At 38.5% G+C, this 18038-nt stretch overlaps 1 protein-coding gene across 1 annotated transcript in view; it reads left to right on the plus strand.

Annotated features, from left to right (window-relative positions):
* The window catches only part of LOC126412448 (nuclear cap-binding protein subunit 1), a 176530-nt gene that overhangs the window by 88908 nt on the left and 69584 nt on the right, over nucleotides 1-18038 (plus strand). Inside the window, exons 10-11 of the mRNA XM_050082054.1 lie at nucleotides 8006-8143; nucleotides 16329-16432. Of these exons, the coding sequence (XP_049938011.1) occupies nucleotides 8006-8143; nucleotides 16329-16432 (242 nt within the window). The remainder of the gene's footprint in view (nucleotides 1-8005; nucleotides 8144-16328; nucleotides 16433-18038) is intronic.

Genomic DNA, 18038 nt, shown 5'->3' on the forward strand with positions numbered 1-18038 from the left:
ATGGATGACACAAATCCTGGAATCATGGTTGCCTGGTGAAGAAACCAGTGACAATACTGTTCCTGATATGGAAAGTCTGTCGCTAGTAAGCACTGCACACACTATAAGTGATAAGGGTAGTAACAATTGTCGTGGAGAATGTTCCACACAATCTCCGGGCTTACCTTGTACTGGTGGGCCAGCTGCCTGGTACTGACATGGTTGTCGCCTTCCACAGTGTTAATCACATTTCCCTCCAAATCTGCTGTTGGAACATTTTGAGTACCTTCTTTATGATTTGCTGCTTCCTGAAACAACCCTGTCTCAGACAAATGACGAAACATTGAATGCTGTGGCTGAAGTTAAAATCTTCTTGGTTATTAGGCCGCGTCATGTTTCTTCTAAAATGTTCGACGTTTCGACCCCTCTGCTGGGATCTTCCTCAGGATCTTTTGGTCTCCACGACTGCTAGAACACTGTCAGAGACGAGTGCCGCGTCCACTTATAAAGGGGGAATTTTCTGGCGTTCATGCTGGAGAAGTGATAGTATTGGCTGGTGGGCCATAGTCATAGGCTAATACAGAAGAAGGGGCGTTGGTAGCTCATCTCCTGTGGATACCATTGGCGGTCATCGTCATTGGATAGAAAGGCACTATTCCACACTATGCTGGAGAAGGGTTATTGATTGAAATGCCTGCTACCGCTATTGGTTGGTTGTCAACAGTGGCTAGATTCAAAACGGACAGAGCAAGAGAGGGGGAATGTTTACCCAAAATATTATTGTCCGCCGAGGTGACTTGCAGCGCATTGTTTATGCCGCTACCACACCGCAGCCGCGTATTTACTTCCTTGATGGCGGGAAGCCACGATGCCGGAGGCCTATAGTCATCCTCTCTATTGAAATTAGATGCATTCTTAGAAATTTCAACTGCTTCTCGGACCTTTCTTCTATAAATGTTTGTTTCTTTAGCCAGTACATGTACGTTATTAAAATCAATGTCAGAGCCACAGTTCTCGTGATGTTCCCCTACTGCCAATTTTGCACTTTGTTGTAGTAGCATGTGCCGTTCGTGTTCCTTAATGCGTTCTTTAACAGTTCTTCCTGTTTCGCCTATATACACTTGCCGCAGCCACATGACACTTGATAGACGCCTGCATTGTGGAGGTAATCAGGTGCATCCATTTTCTGTCATAAAAAGTCTTTTATTTTGTTTTAACTAAAGAAAAATGTCTGAATACCGTTTTTCTTTAAAATTCTGCTTATGCGGTCAGTGACCCCAGAAACGAACGGTAATCTGACGGAGTGAGAAGGTGGTTCCTCATCATTCTTATTAGCGGTATAAATATTCCACCTAAAAGCCCTGTCGATTGAATAACTATCATATCCATTTGCCTTGAATGTCCTCTTTAAAAAATTCAACTCCGATTCCAAGTTGTCGTCATCGCTGATACGGAAGGCGCATGAAGACAGAGTGTGTACTGCTTGCTTCTGGGCTGGGTGGTGGTGCGAAGTGGCATCTAAGTACCTGTTTGTGTTAGTTGGCTTTCTGTACACTCTGTGACCTAGAGTGTTATCAGATCTTCTGTATACCAGCACATCTAGGAATGGGAGATCGACCTCACTCTCAACCTCCAAGGTGAATTTGATTGAATGCTGTGGTTGTTGTCGGTGGGGATATGTCTCCTGATACAACCTTGCTGCTCGCCGCCCATTGCCATTTGCCTTTCTGTGAGTAAACACCATGTCAGCAAGCTCTCAATTTGAATACAGAACCATTGTGTCCTGTATCACATCCACTACAAGGTGAGTCAGCAAGAGAAGTGAATCAGGCACAACATTACCATTTACTTTGGCAAGAGAGGGCGCTAGGGCATGACATATGAGGACCAGTACCACCCTTTAGGAGGAAACCATGCATTCTGTAATTGTGGCTGCATGGTACAGCGCATATTAGACTGCCATCTGTGTAACAAAGTGTGATTGAATAAATGGTCTCTAGCATGGAAACCATATATTTCCGGACCTAAGTTCATTAGACCTTATTTGTTCCGTATCCTCTTACCGATCAATCCCTAGAGTTTGTACATGGTGGAAAAAAAATCACCCTGTATGAGCTGAAATTTCTTTGATTTTACTATTAAGCTTCTTTCGTGAGATATATGTGGGTTGAAGTAAACACTGCTAACTTTTGGAATATGTACTGTAGAAATTCCTCTGTTGTAACCTGTGCCTCTGTAGGTGACTAGTCATCTCTGTGACAAACAGCTGTTATTTTATCTTCTGTATCTGTATTAATTGTACATTTGAAGATACACTGTGATCAAAAGTATCTGGACACCTGGCTGAAAATGACATACAAGTTTGTTGCGCCCTCCATTGGTAATGTTGGAATTCAATATGGTGTTGGCCCACCTGTAGCCTTGATGACAGCTTCCGCTCTCGCAGACATACGTTCAGTCAGGTGCTGGAAGGTTTCTTGGGAAATGGCAGCCCATTCTTCACTGAGTGCTGCACTGCATGTTGGTCGGTGAGGCCTGGCACGAAGTCGGCTTCCAAAACATCCCAAAGGTGTTCCATAGGATTCAGGTTAGGATCCTTTGCAGGCCGTACATTATGAACAGGTGCTTGTGTTGGACGATGCAATCGCCATCCCCGAATTGCTCTTCAAATGTGGGAAGCAAGAAGGTGCTTTAAACATCATTGTAGGCCTGTGCTGTGATAGTGCCACACAAAACAACAAGGGGTGCAAGCCCCCTCCATCAAAAACACGACCACACCATAACATCACCGCCTCCGAATTTTACTGTTGGCACAACACGCTGGTAGATGTTGTTCACCAGGCATTTGCCATACCTACACCCTGCCATTGTGTACCATGATTTGTCACTCCATACAACGTTTTTCCACTGTTCTATCGACCAGTGTCTACACTCCTTACACCTAGCGAGGCATCATTTGGCATTTACCGGCATGATGTGTGGCTTATGAGCAGCCGCTCGACCATGAAATCCAAGTTTTCTCACCTCCCGCCTAACTGTCATAGTACTTGCACTGGATTCTGATGCAGTTTGGAATTCCTGTGTGAGGGTCTGGATAGATGTCCGCCTATTACACAGTATGACCCTCTTCAACTGTTGGCGGTCTCTGTCAGTCAACAGATGAGGTTGGCCTGTACTCTTTTGTGCTGTACGTGTCCCTTCACGTTTCCACTTCACTATCACGTCAGAAACAGTGGACCTGGGGATGTTTAGGAGTGTGGAAATCTCGCATACAGGCATATGACACAGGTGACACTCAATCACCTGACCACATTTGAAGTCTGTGGGTTCCGCAGAGCACCCCATTCTGCTCTCACGATGTCTAATGACTACTGAGCTCGCTGATACGGAGTACCTGGCAGTAGGTGGCAACACAATATACCTAATATGAAAAACATATGTTTTTGGGGGTGTCCAGATACTTTTGATCACATAGTGTAGTATTAATCATACAATTAAAGAGACCATAGTAATAAGCAGTTCTCAAGAATCCCTCCGATGAAGGATTTTTGAGATACCTACTTTTGTGGCTGGATTACATTTCCATGGAATACCTTCATTGACTTTCAAGCTGGTATCTGCTTTTCCTGCAGATACTTTTGTGAGTTCTTTGCACATTAAATATCTCCAGATGTAATCTCTTAGATGGTTTACTGCTTCCCTTGATATACTAGCACTAGTCTAATCAAACAAGAATGATACTTTTTGCACAATTATATCAATATGTCACATACATTTGGCAGGGTCAAGTACCAGTCTCTGCACAGAGTGATGATCCTTTGCAGGTGCTCCTGCATTTTGTTGCAATTTACTGGCATTATTGCTACTGTATTCTGTACACAGAAGCATTGTTCACTAATATTCTCATGGAGCTGCTGACATTACACTCCAGATCGTGAACAGTAATGTCATAGAAGACATCCTACCTTCAGATCTGATAATTTATTTCTCCCCATTAAGAGCAATGTATATTGATTCCTCCTTGTTGAAAAGTCCTCAGTCATTTCACAATACTTGTCCAATATTTCATAGGATTTTATTTTGTACACCGAGTGTCATTGTGGATCTCAGTGGAATGTTTTAAAAAAAATAAGAAATGTGACAGGATACAGTTATCTACTGTATACTGGTCTTGTGGGCAAACCATATGAGCTTAATTTCATTATAGTGGAAACTTTTGGTGTACAAATAACTCATAAGACACCAGTATAGAGTGTGTTTCATATTTCTATAAAGAATGTAGTTCAGTAATATTTCTTTATGATTATACTTTGCTGACCAAGAACCTAGGAAATACCTGCATTTTTCCTGTCTCTTAGAATGTGTCGTTACTCACAGTAAAGTGGTACTAAAAGGAAGTGAACTGTTTTGAACAATGAGTGTAGACTTCAATGGGTATTCTGCTATGCCTGTTGAGCATTTTTATCTAATTTCCAATTCTGCAATTTGTCCTTTTAGCATCCATGTGATGCTTAGTGGTTAGCAAGAGAAACTCAGTGTAATCTTAAGAGAAATGATTGATTAAAGCTTGGAATTAGCCCTTGGTGTTTCCTGTGCCTCTTAGTTGTAAAGAAAACTGTACATTAAATTTAAAAAAATATGGGGAAGTTTGATTTTAATATTCCAGTAACATTTTTGTTCTTGTAATCAGTGACAGCTAATGACTTCTAGTTTGCCCTTTTACTTGGTATTCCTTTTTTGATATGAAAGCATTGATAATGTAATTCAAGACACTGAAATATTAGCTTTGGAATTAAAACTATATGGACTGCATAAATTTACTACCAACTCAGATGATAAGTGACAAAACTATTAGACAACATGAAACAAATGGAACAGAATCAACTGCAGTTTCTTCTCACTTTTTGTGAAAGTACTTGACTTCTGATATTTTCAGTGTTGTTCTGCAACAATAAAATGGTTGACAGATGCAAATTGTTGGTCTCTAAGGAATCCACTTACCCGGTGGTCGAAAATGGCTAAAAATGGTCTATCAAAATCTTCCTCTAACTTGTGAGTAGTGTGTTAAGGCATAATATTGACTCCATGGATGGCTAATAAACACTAGTCCAGTGTGTAATTTTTAGTTTGCAAAGAGTAGGGATTGTGAAAACTTAGGCCTCACCCTACATACGCAGCAGAAGCGATTGACAGTGTGACATGTGGATACACAGCCTTCCAGCTATGAGCAGCAGCATCAGGCAATATGCCCTGGTGTCCTGCATGTGAGTGACGATCTCTTGCTACAAGATGGCTGTTTCTGTAAAATGGTGCCTGTAAATCGTGGAATGTTGTAGCTTGAGAGTGAGGTAACAAAATTAGGTTTACTTGGGTAAATAAGGCAATAAAGGAGCAGTGTGTGTCCAGTTCGCAAATGGAGGAATCTTCATGGAGAATTTCATAACTTATATCATCAACTACGAAGACCACCAGACAGATTCTTCGAATATATGTGAATGAGCAGAAATGCATTCCACTATCTCATCAATGAGTTAAAGACAAGTGTTTCTTATGTGATCAAGAACTTCCAACAGCCAGTAAGTGAAGAAGAGTGACTGACTATTATAAATACAGAAAAATCAGCAGCTTTCAGAATGAGGCGTTGGTTGCATAACGGCAGCGTCATTGGCTGGTAATTTCGGTCGTCGGGGGTCGTGGGTTTATCTCCGGCTACTTCTTATACTGTGACTGACCCAACTACAAATCTATCACCTGTTCTGTGTACTAAGTTTTATCTATACTCTTTACGCTGCATCTTGAAGTATATTTTTAAGGTCTTCCCAAAGTGCTTGATCTTTAAGTGTAGACACCCCTATCGCATTACATCACCCACAGTAAATTCTTAAAAAAAAACACATTGAGCAGCCATGAAATTGTACTGACATTTGATTGTTGGGGAATGTAATTCATTAGCAGTCATTGTGAATCCCAAGTGTTTCCATTAATCTAAATAGTCTGCATTAATGAAACACACAAAATTTCTGAAAACAAAGGTCAAACATTTTGTGAAATGATTTGTCTAAACGTATGAAATAGATTAGAGCAAAATTTTTGCTATTCGTAATTTAGAGCATCACTCAAAGGCATGTCAATTGTTTCTCTGATCTCTGTTGTTTCTTTTAGACAGATCATTTCACTAAATATTTGCCTGATTTCTTTCTTTTTTTTTTTATTTTCAAGGCATGCTCTTAGTGACACCTCATTTACCTTTGTAGCATCTTCTATTTATGAATTGTCATAAATTTAATACTTGATTCGAAGGAAGCCTTTTTGACAGTTAAATATCACACCAGTGTATCTTGCGCGCAAAATAGCCAGGCCTTGAAGAGATGGACTTTCAACGCTTCATTTACGTAACTGGTAGCAACTATTCATGAAATATTTCAATTTTCCGTCAAACCTCTAATTAAGGTTTCCTTAATTACCCTGTTTACTTTCAAGGCCTTTGCCTGCTGCCCCCCTTTCCCCCTGCCCCATCCTCCCAAACGGTAGAGCTCTCTCTGGCACTCTGATACCCCTTTACCTATTTCTCACTCGTCTTTTGGCTATAAAAATTTGACAGATACCCATTATGCATAGTTTATAGGGAGTCTTGCTTTCGTTCCACTCAAAAATTGAACAAAAACATTTCAAGACTTATTCATACAACAAATATGTCCTCTTTTCATGCTGTCATGTGCAGAAATCCTCACTTTGATATCTGAACTGTTTATGAAATATGACGAGTTTTATGACCACACAATTTGTTATGCACAGGGTGTGCTGCGTGCGACCCATTTGCCACATTTACAGTCCAAAATCGCAATGACTAAGAGAGATACCAATCTGTTCTCAACTGTAATATCTTGACTGCATTTCATATACAGGTATTTATGACCTAAAATGAACTATATGCAAAATGTGCGCACTACATATTTGCCTTTGTAGACTCAAAAGTTATGTGCAGTCATTTAATCAGATTTGTGCAGCATAGTAACTATGACAAATAACAAAAAGGAATTCAGTCATTTATTGAGCAAAAATATCAATCTGTAAGGCGGGAAATAATCGATTTTTTACACTAAATAATTTTCTTAAAATCAGATAATAAGTATTTCATAGCAGATAGTGCATCCGCTCTGGCACTTTGTGGAGCAGACCATATCTGTTTGCTTTCACTGTCAGGTGGAGTGCAGTAACAAGATTCAGCTACATTTGAATTCACACTTCCCAAGTTGTAGCAGAGTACAAGCAGCACCACGGCCGTCGCTCACCTGGGAAACCTCTATAACTATGCTTGTGGTTGTGTTTCGTTGACTGAAGCAGTTGTACACTCTTGGTTGCTTCTGCCGCTTATGTAGGATGCAATGTTACAATAACCTAGAGACTACTACTCTCAAAGGTTGTAGAGGGGGGGATTGCTAAGTTGAACATACTCCTCGTACAGACAGATTACTATTAAAAGTTTCATTATAAGGTTGTATCATTCTATCTATTCAGATTTTTCATAAATAAAAACTGCCTTTCTTCCAGATGCATTTTGCCTTTTTTTTTTTTTTTTTTTTTTTTTTTTTTTTTTTTTTTTTTACTTTAAGGCATCTTCAGTGGGATCTAGAATAATACAGTTTTGGTTTAATATCTTTTAGTTATAGATTATAAAACATTTAACAACTCATTTTATATCTAAAAAAGTTATTAATTACAATTCTTTGTGTTTTTGGTTGGCACCTGCAAAGAACTGCAAGTAATTACTTATTTACGTAAAATACAAGTCATGAACTATTTTCTAATCTACAAATAATACATATCAAAACAAAACTGTTACTCTAGATCCTACTGAAGATATCTTAAAGTAAAAAAAAGGCTAAATACAGCTGCGAAAAATAAAATACAGTGCAGCAAGAAAAGGTGGCTTTTATTTACGAAACAAATATTTCTTTGCTTGCTGCAGAGGATGGCCATGCAAACAAACAATTTACATTCCTCTACTCATTTCCACTGTTCGCAGGTTTGTTAACTGGTTTGCATATCACTTGAGTAATTTCCAGTTCCGATGGAGTTGGGAAGACTGGGATTCTTGTCTTCAGCTTGATCCAGAACATCCACGACCCAAATTTATTCGTGAAGTTCTGCTGAAGTGTCTCAGGTCAGTAATTACACCTATGTACTACATTATGAGGCTACATGCTAAGTTACTATTTTTAATGACTCTTCTCTGTCTTCCTCCTTCTTCTGCCTTTTACAGATTAGACCTACCAACCTGTTCTGGGCTCAGTTCCAACTGGCCATCCTATGTTCATTTTTCCTTTGTGTTTGTATTGTAAGGGCAGGTTTGGAACCCTTGTTTCTTCCATTCATTCCAGATATTCCTTCCAGTTTTGTTTGTGTTTGTCCATTTTGTCATTTATTGCAAACATATTGAGTTCTTCTCTGGTGTTTTTATTAGCAGTCGTATCCTGGTAGTAAGCTTTCCATTTCAGCTACCTCAACATGGTTAGATATTTTATTCTTTTTTTTCCCTAACAACCCTGAGATCACTGCCAGCCAGTAGAACAGGTACATCTATAACCCAACAGCATATCATTTTTGTGTTTCTTCGTGTATTTTTCAATATTCTGCTTAATCAAAAGTAATATATCTCCCTAGGTAATTGAATGCTGAATTTGTTCCAAAATCTGATGTACTATTACAATTTTGCATCACACTGTTTTTTTCCCATGGATTTCCATTGTCTTAGTTTTATTTGTAGCTATCCTCAAATCATAATTCTTTCCAAGTAAGTTTAAAAGTTGAATTGATTTTTGTAGTTTGAAATTAACCATTAATAGGGTGTGACATCAGCATGTAATAATATGTAAATATATTTATTCTTGTTTGTGTGAATCCTTCTGGCTCTCTGCCTGTCCATGTTTGAGTGGCATCACCTGTACAAATATTAAAAAGAGTAGGTGATAAAGTACACCCATGTCTCACACCTTAGTTTATTAGAAGCTTCTCTCCTTTGTATTTGGGGATGTCAAGTGTAATATAAGTTCCATTACACAGACTGTTAATGCAGTGTATTAAGTAATTTGGGTATCGAGTTTTTTCCATAATTCCCAAAGGCTCTATTTTCACACTCTCAAACGCTTTTTCAAAATCTATGAAAGCCAGGTAGATTGGTAAATTAAATTCTGTTCATTCTATATAATGTGATGCACAGTAAATATTTATTGCTTCATAACCTTCCTCTTATGGAGCCACTTTCTTCTTGTAGAAGTAACACTTATGTAATAATCTTTAATCTGTTATTTAATACAACTGAATGTATTTCATAGACAGCTATTATTCATACTTCTTCTAAAATTTTGAAGTGAATACTCATCATTAATTGTTTGTATTTTGATTGAATATTCTATGTTCTTGAAATATTTTGTGTAAGTAGCCCAGTTTTATAATTTACAGATACAATGAAGCCACCAGTTCTACATCACATAAAAAATTATAGTAGGCTGGCAGTTAACATACTTGTACCCCATGTGGCGTACGGTGTTTTTCTGTGGTTTTCCATAAGAGCTTTCTGTCCCCTCTCTTGCATATTTTTTAAACTGTCTTGTTTATAGCTTTGTACATTTGTGTTATTTGTTTTCAGTGAAACTGATTACATCAATAGGATATTGGTCTGGTTTTGCTGTATAATAGATCATAAATATGTTGTAAAATCTTTTAAAAATTGTGTAGTTATTTCATTAACATTTGAACTAAACTGATGACAGATATTTTATATTGATGAGTATATGTTGCAAACATTGCTACTTTGGGAGGCACTTGTTTTTACAGCGGAGAAAAGTAAAGACTGCTTAAGCCACTCGTCAAGCAAAGTTGATCAGAATGTTCTAGAGCAAGCTGTTGGAATTGTCAGCACTTTTGGAAATTTGCAGCTTATAATTCTTCATTATTTTGACTGATAATGTTACAGGAATTGAATAAATGGTAGATTTTCCTGCATATTATTCTTTGTGATGTTCCTGCCAAGTGAGGAAAATGTGTGACAGCTCATATCAACTCCTCTACGAACAATTGAGGCAGTGAGCAATGAGTATGCAGATAGAACCATATTGGCAAACTTCCAGCATGCTGGAATAATTGTAGGTCAGCAACCTCTGTTAATCAGGACAATAAGCAACGAGCCAAAGTTGCAAAATTCAATTTTTTTTATTTACTAGATGACTGGTTTTTTGGGAGGAAGGCCCATTTTCAAATCATTGTAACAGATGGTCGAAATTGTATTTCTGAAAAATCCAAAAACCACATAAAAAATCTATATGTATTATCAAGTGCAAACAAACAGTTATCCGTATGCACTATAACTGTTCGTTTCCACTTCATAATACGTATACATTTTTGACATGGTTCTTGCATTTTCAGAAATACCATTCTGACTAGCTGTTACGATGATTTGAAAATGGGTCCTGGCCTGAAATAGTCATTGAGTAAATAAAACAAGTTAAATTTGTAACTGTGGCTGGCTTTTCATTGTACTGAAAATCGTACTGAACTGTTGTAAATTTTTCTCATTGAACAGAAAAACAGATGCCATGTTCATCTATAAATAAGCAAAGTCAGTAAGGTAAAAACAGATGAGAGGGGTGTCACGAAAACATACACTGCGCAACACCCTTTCTGAAACCATGTAATTGTTTCCCATTGGGACACAGGAGTATGAAATTTGGCTTTGAGGTGCCTCCAACCTTCCTATGTAAAGCTGCAAAATTGTGGCCCCCTGCGGTGTTAGCCTCAGGCTCGGTGATGCTTCAATCAGTGAGTGAGGTGTCGACACACGGGGAGTGGGGGGGGGGGGGGGGGGGGGGGGGGACAGACCTTGGAAGTTCATGTGAGCTGTAAGGTGGGTTAGTGATGTTGCATTGGCACCAAATTTCACTACAATTCTGCCCAACACCATGGTAGATGTGTCACATGATGGGAAGCTCATCACACACCCAGTCTAACCCACATTCCACTCCTTTGTTCGACACGTGTGATGGAGGTTAGGACTGTGGTGCCCAACATTGACATTGTGCAGGTTTCTTATGGGTGGCTGAGGAAAACATTTCATACACACCACTGCTCAGAATTGAGATGAAAAGGTCTCAGGATGCAGCATAAAAGGGTGCCAGTGAAACCACTCCTTCCCTAGGGACATTCATTTTCACACATTTCGCACACAAAAACAACAGTTTGCAGTACACTATACAAGAGGAAGACATTATTGGCAAATTTTGCCACTGTTGACACATCCTGTATGATCAACCCTTATGTAATGACATCATGGGGCTGAAACCTCATTGAATGTGGTCTCACCCCTTTGAAGTATTGCGTGACTGCAAGCTTTGCTTTGGTATACAGGATAACTAGGGACTGTTCAAAACCATTTGATGAAATATGAATGTGATCTGAAGCAGAAAAGGCTGTTTATGCTTCTTCATGCCTCCATTTTTAACTGTGTCTTGTAGAATTTGTTCAGAGTGATGTGACATTGACACACTCGTGAATGAATGAGTGAGGGATCCCTCTAAGGCCACTTGAGTGCTTTTGTTCGGCACCTTAAAAATGTCCCTTTACTGGGATACTCAGTCGCCGATCCCATCCAGCAGGTGGAACAAGCAACCTGCTCCAAATTGGCGCCTGCTGGTTGCATACAGAATAAGAGGGGTGTCGAAAGGGTTGCCTGTCTGTCTGGCAGGTAGAGACTGGTAGAGAGATGTCTCTGTACAGATATATTTTTAAAGAGCCCAGCAAAGGTGCACCGGCGGTATTGTCAAACTGGGGATCTTAGAGGGATCTTTAGCTGTTATTTGTTGCCACACAACACTCCAAAGGGGTTAGGTCACACTCAATGGGGTTGCAGTCCCACAGTGTCCTTAGAAAAGGGTGAAATAATCCTTGTGGTGTCAGCAGTGGTAAAATTTGTTTAGAATGTCATCCTCTTGTACATTGCACAGTAAACTGCAGCTACTGATTGCAAAATGTGTGGAAATGAACGTCACTGAAGATGGGATAGTTTCATGGTGCCCTTTATACCACTTCCCAAAACGTTTTTGTATCAATCCTGAGCGGTGGTGAGTTCGAGATATTTGTCGACCATCCATAAGGAACCCGTATGATTTCAGGCATCGCAGTTATGATTTCAACCACAGAGGCATCAAAAAGAGGGGTGAAATGTGGATGAGGTGTGACATCATGTGTCATATCCATGGTAGCTTGGGGCAGAATTGTAGTGAAATTTGATGCCTGTGACATCATTAACCATCACTACAGCTCACGCAAACTTCTGCGCTCAGGACTTTTTTTGCATGTGTCGACACCGTGCTGTTTGAAGCACCACTGAGTGTGAAGATGATGATGTGGGGCACCATGCTTTTGCACCATTACAGAGGAAGTTTGGTGACACCTCTGAGCTAAATTTCAAACTTCTGCATCAGAATGGGAGACAGTTTTGGTGTTCTCAAAAAGTGATCCTCTAATTGTGTTGTGCAGTGTATATCAGAGGTGTGCGTAATGTGTTCGTAATGTGTTCTTTCATGAGCAAAAATGTTCAACCAACAACTTACTCTGCAAGGAAGAACTATATCACATTAGGAGGAAAACAAAATACTTGAATCTGGAGTGAAGTCACTCCTCCTCTCAACTTTACATCACTGTAAAAATTAGTTACTTGTGCACATTTTTTAGAGGAAAATAAAATGCAAATGTTTGTGCCAGCTGAGTTTAATCAAAGCTTTTCTCTTTTATTCCTTAAAATTAAAGCTGATTACAACACTTGAGATGTTAGTACAAGAACACTTATCACGTTCCAGGAAATTAGTGTGCCTTCACTATGTAAGGATCAGATCCAAGAGCAGCAAAACTTAATTAAAGTCATTCTTCTCAAGGGAATTTTCATTGCACTGTGTTGTGTTTTATATATGAATGTCACCCACTAAACTGAGAAGTCTCTTCCCAGTACCCATTTGCTGAGTATACTATACACATGGATTCAAATGACCTGATTGCCTGCTACAACACAAAGGCTATGTGGATCCTCCCACTTGTACTAGTTTCCCTGAATGTTGGAGATGAGTACTTGCCCTCCAATTGAACCCACTTGGACTTGCCTCTGTTGACACAAATCTCACCTGTCCTTTCAGTTTTTAATTTTATTATTTATTTTTTGGTATATTATTAATTTATTGACTTCATTATTTTTCCTCTCCCCCCTCTCCCCCTCCTCTCCCTTTACAATCTTCCTCCCCCCTCTTCCCCTCTCTCCCACCTCCTCTCCCTCCTCCTCTCCCTCCTCCTCTCCCTCCCCTCCCCCTCCCCCTCTCTGCTTTTCCTCATCTCATTTACTACTTTCCTCCAAGTGCTTAATTGCAGTATTCATTTCACTTCTCATTTCTCTTTCCTCTTTCTCATCATCATCATCACCACATTAGGGTCCTTCCCCCAAGATGAGTAGGATGCTTCTGAACAATTTACTACCATCCGTTTCTGTCTTTGCAGATTTCCCTCCTCACCACAGCATCACTTGTCTCTTATTTCCTTTCAAAGTCTTCTTTATCTGGTCTAGCCACCTATTCTTGGACATCCAAGCACATTCCCCCAAGTACTGACAAGCAGTTCTCAGTTCGCTCAGATTACACCCGTTTCACATGACCAAATCACTTCAGTCTTACTGCACTCACACCTTTCTCCGTGGCCACTTCAACTTTAAGTTCTCTCCATTTATGCTCATTTGTAGTCTTTTCTCTCCTTCACAAGCGTGCAGTGGACTTACATGTCTTTTACTACATTGCAGCTCTCCAGACTGTAGGACAGTATGGGCAGAAGGAAAATTTTTAACCTGGACTATCTAGCTCTTAACGGAGGGACCTTGCAGATAAGGATTTGATGATTACTGCATAGAGATTAGTTCTCTAAAGCAGTGACACAATTCTCAAAAAACCCAAAAAATTGCATTTGATGATTGGAGGGTTTCTGGGTGCTGCTGAGGACGAAACATTTCAGTAGCTGAATGCATACTGTAAAAGTTTTGTAATTCTGAAGTTACTGGTTGTAATCTTGCTAGCTGCAACTTTTCTTTCTTTTTTAAATCCATATTTATTGACATGTTCTCATTTTGTTCTGTCCCCTTTTTATCTGGATTTTCTGTTCTGTGTATGCCTGCTCAAATTTGGCTATTTTTAATTCATCTTGTTTCAAAGTACTTTGTGTTTTTTTATGTTGTCATTTCTTCTTCTTCTTCTTCTTCTTCTTCTTCTTCATCTTTTCTGTCATTTCTTAGTTGCTTTAAATTCATGGAGGTATGTGTTTACAATATATAAATACACACACATTCAATACACAGTGAAAAGTGCAACTGAAGTGTTGTAATAAATATGGATTAAAAACTGCATAAAATTAGCCTGCTGGAGTTTGGGGACACAGTAAATACATCTCCAGGCCCACACACATTTTGCTAACAACATTGGAAATCATCACCAAAGATGCTTTATAAATAAAAGAAGCGAAACACATATGTCAAAAACAAACTGCCTTTTCTGTAGCTGCAAAGACATAACATACCTCCATGAATTGCCTTCAGTCCATAATAATATTTTTTTCTTGTTTATTCCAGAAGTTGGGTTCTTTTTCTTCAATTTCTGTTCAGTTGGCAACATATGTCAAAAGCAAAACTGAAAGCAGAGTTTGAAAAGCTTGTTTCGATAATGGGAAAGTCCCATGAACTCCTCATAACCAGACTTGTGTATTGTAACATGGAAATTCATCATGGTGTTTTCTTGTTATACATGTTCTTACAAGTCAGAACAATTAGTACCACTAGTGCTGACAATCACCAATATTGTGAAAATTTTGTAGGCCATATACATAAAGGACACCTTGTATACCATGAGCTGCATGTTTTCATTTTGTGGCAGTAGTATCCAATATGATAGAGAAATGTGGCTGTTTATCATTTCACAACTATAACATATACACACAACCACCTTGTACCACCAAGTCTACATCAGTTTTAATATCATAAATATTTCCACTAGATACATATAGTATAACGACAATTTATGAAAAGAATAGAACACTACTCTTTATATAGAGGAGACATTGAGTCACAGACAGGTGCAACAGAAGGACTGCTATACGTTAGAGCTTTCAGTCTAAAGGCATCGTCTAAAGTAGAAAAACACACACACACACACACACACACACACACACACACACACACGACTAGTGCCTTTGGCCACTGAAGCCAGACTGCACACAGAAACCCTGGTCCTTTTCATAATATTGTCATTATTCCATCCTGGATGTTCCAGTGTTTGATTTCGTCATTTGATATAGACATACACAATGTAGATGTGCCACTGATGGTGGGCTGTATGCCTGAATACCAATCTGGTAATAAAATGTATTTATGTGCATCTTATGATGTACAGCAAGATTTCTTTTAAAAAATAAGTGAACTGTGTGTAGAATTATTTTTTGCCTGTTCACATTATGTTTGTTAACAGTGTGTTATGTTGGGCTAAACTTAGACTAATGGAAGGGAACTTGCCAGCCATTGACAAAAGCTATCGTATCACCTTTTCCAGATAATACACGAACCAGTTTCAAACCATCAGAAATGTGGCATCTCTTATGGAAAATGTATGAATTACATTGAATTTGATGGGAAACTGTGGCATAAAAATACAATAACTTTGACTTATTTGGAGATGGTATCAACGTACGTAGGGTGTATAGATCCCTCTCCTCCACCTTTTCTAACAACTTTTCAGCAGACGTATGACATGCCGAAATCGTATTGCACATCTCACACTGACTCTTACATGTGGCTGTGATTTTATTTAACACAATATCTGCTTGATTTTGGTTTTTCCTTTGTTGATTTTAGCAAATAAGTATTACATAATTTCTAATTTCTCCCCCCTCCATGAATGTTGAAGCTGATTCAGAAATTCGTTCCCCCACAGTCTCAATTTATGGCTCTAAATAACTGTGACATTTTATCTCCACTTATGCTATGCAGTATATGTTTTCTCATTTACATTTAAGAAATGTTTCTGTAACCATTTGAATATTTCCTTCAGCTGTCATGGAAGAGTACTCAAAAATTGTTCTTGTGCCGTAGTTAAAGAGAAATCCGCACATGGATAAGGCACTGGCCATTTTTCTGTATTCTCAACATTAATATCTAGTTCTAAGACACTATATGTTAAAGCTGCAAGAGCAACTCTTTTTTTAAGTACCATTATAATTGTGGAAGAAATTCACACCAGTTCCCTTACATATTTAGCCTAGGTTTTGACTTTCAGGTTGTCATATCACCAGAGAATTGTGGATATGATGCCACCCCAGTTTGAACCTCTCATACCTGCCAAACCAGAGCCGAGATTCAAGTACACAATGGATGGAGCAGGTAACTTGCTTCAGCTATACTTGCAGAGCAGATTTTGAGTGAATGTTTTCATCTATCATTGATATTGTTAATGCACATGAATTCCTTTTACATGTTTATTTGTATATTTTTGTTACTGTAAGGAGCAACTACAGAACTCTGTGACATTTTATGTTCCTTTTCCGAGAAAAAAGTTAACTATTTAATGATGCCTTAAAGAATATTACACCTGTGATACAAGTTTTTGTGTCCCTTGTAAGGAGTCAAACTTATTTCTGGTCAGGCAGCTTATTCAACTTCTATATAAGTTATGATGTACTTCCACTTTCACTGGTAACAGTTGCCCAGTATCATCACTAGGACTGTAATTTGCGAATCATGTTTGGGATTAATTGGGATCAATCCCTCATCTGGATATCCATATTTATGTTTGCTATGATTTTTCTGAATCACTTTAGATGAATTTTGTGAGCGTTCCTTTGATTAAGCTACAACAATTTTAATTACTTCCCAATCCAGTCTGAGCTTCTACATCATCTCTAATAACCTTGTTGTCAGTGGGGTGTTAAACCTTCTCGTTTCATTCCTGCTACATGTGTGAATAATTTGCCCTTTATCATCCCATCACTGTCTCTGACATATTTATCACTGTGAGTTACTGGCAGGTGTACTGAAGGTATTGACATGTGCAAATTTTGTTTGTGAAGAGCTGTTCCATACTCTGTTTCACTGATTTTTTTCTGTGATTTATGTGAGATGCTGCTTAGTTTTATACTGCACATAACTGAGTCGAAGCACACATTTAAAAAGGTACTTGTTTGTGCACAAAAATATATATACCTGCAAGAATGATTTGTGTTGATTAAAGACACTAAATAGTACAGTAACAGTGCTTTCAAAGATGTGGCAAGCAGATTGCATATCATCATTTGCTATGTATATTTTACGCAGTACAAACAATGTTTGTCATTGTAGAACATTTATGAAGTGTGTTGTTTTCGTAAATTAAGTTATTGCAATGCTTGGAAGATTATTGAAAGATTGAGTTTGAATTAATTTTATTTCTAACTAAAATCCATTTTATTTCTCAGAATGGCCTTCTCTTAGCTCGATGCTCACCTTAGCAGAAGCATTCGACAGTTATTATGCAAAACGAAAGAATATCTTGAGTGTGTGAACCGTCTGATCTTTAGAACATCTTGATTGAAGTTTTATTGAAGCTGTTTTCCAATAATATTAAGTCGGATCTGTGTTGTCCATCCTTATTACTTGTAACAAACATATTTCTGGAACAGATATCTTTGAACTTAAAGAAAGAAAGAAGGAAGGTTGGAGTTTAATTACTGTCAAAGATGAGGTGAGCTCATTAGAGACTGAACATTGTTCAGATAGGACAAAAATAAGGAAGAGACTGTTCTTTTCAAAGAAACCATATGACATTTGCCTTAACTGCTTTAGGGAAACTGCAGGAAACCTAGACGTGGATTGATATTTCTGCTGACTTTTCAGAAATGTTGAATCTGCAGTATAATGAGACAACCTCTGGTTGCATTGTTTGTTCAGGATCTAATGGTTAGGATGACTCCCTGTGAAAAGTAGGAAATTCAGGTTCAAGTCCTAATGTGGC

This window comes from Schistocerca serialis, chromosome 7 (genome assembly GCF_023864345.2).
Source record: "Schistocerca serialis cubense isolate TAMUIC-IGC-003099 chromosome 7, iqSchSeri2.2, whole genome shotgun sequence".
Lineage (NCBI taxonomy): Eukaryota > Metazoa > Arthropoda > Insecta > Orthoptera > Acrididae > Schistocerca > Schistocerca serialis.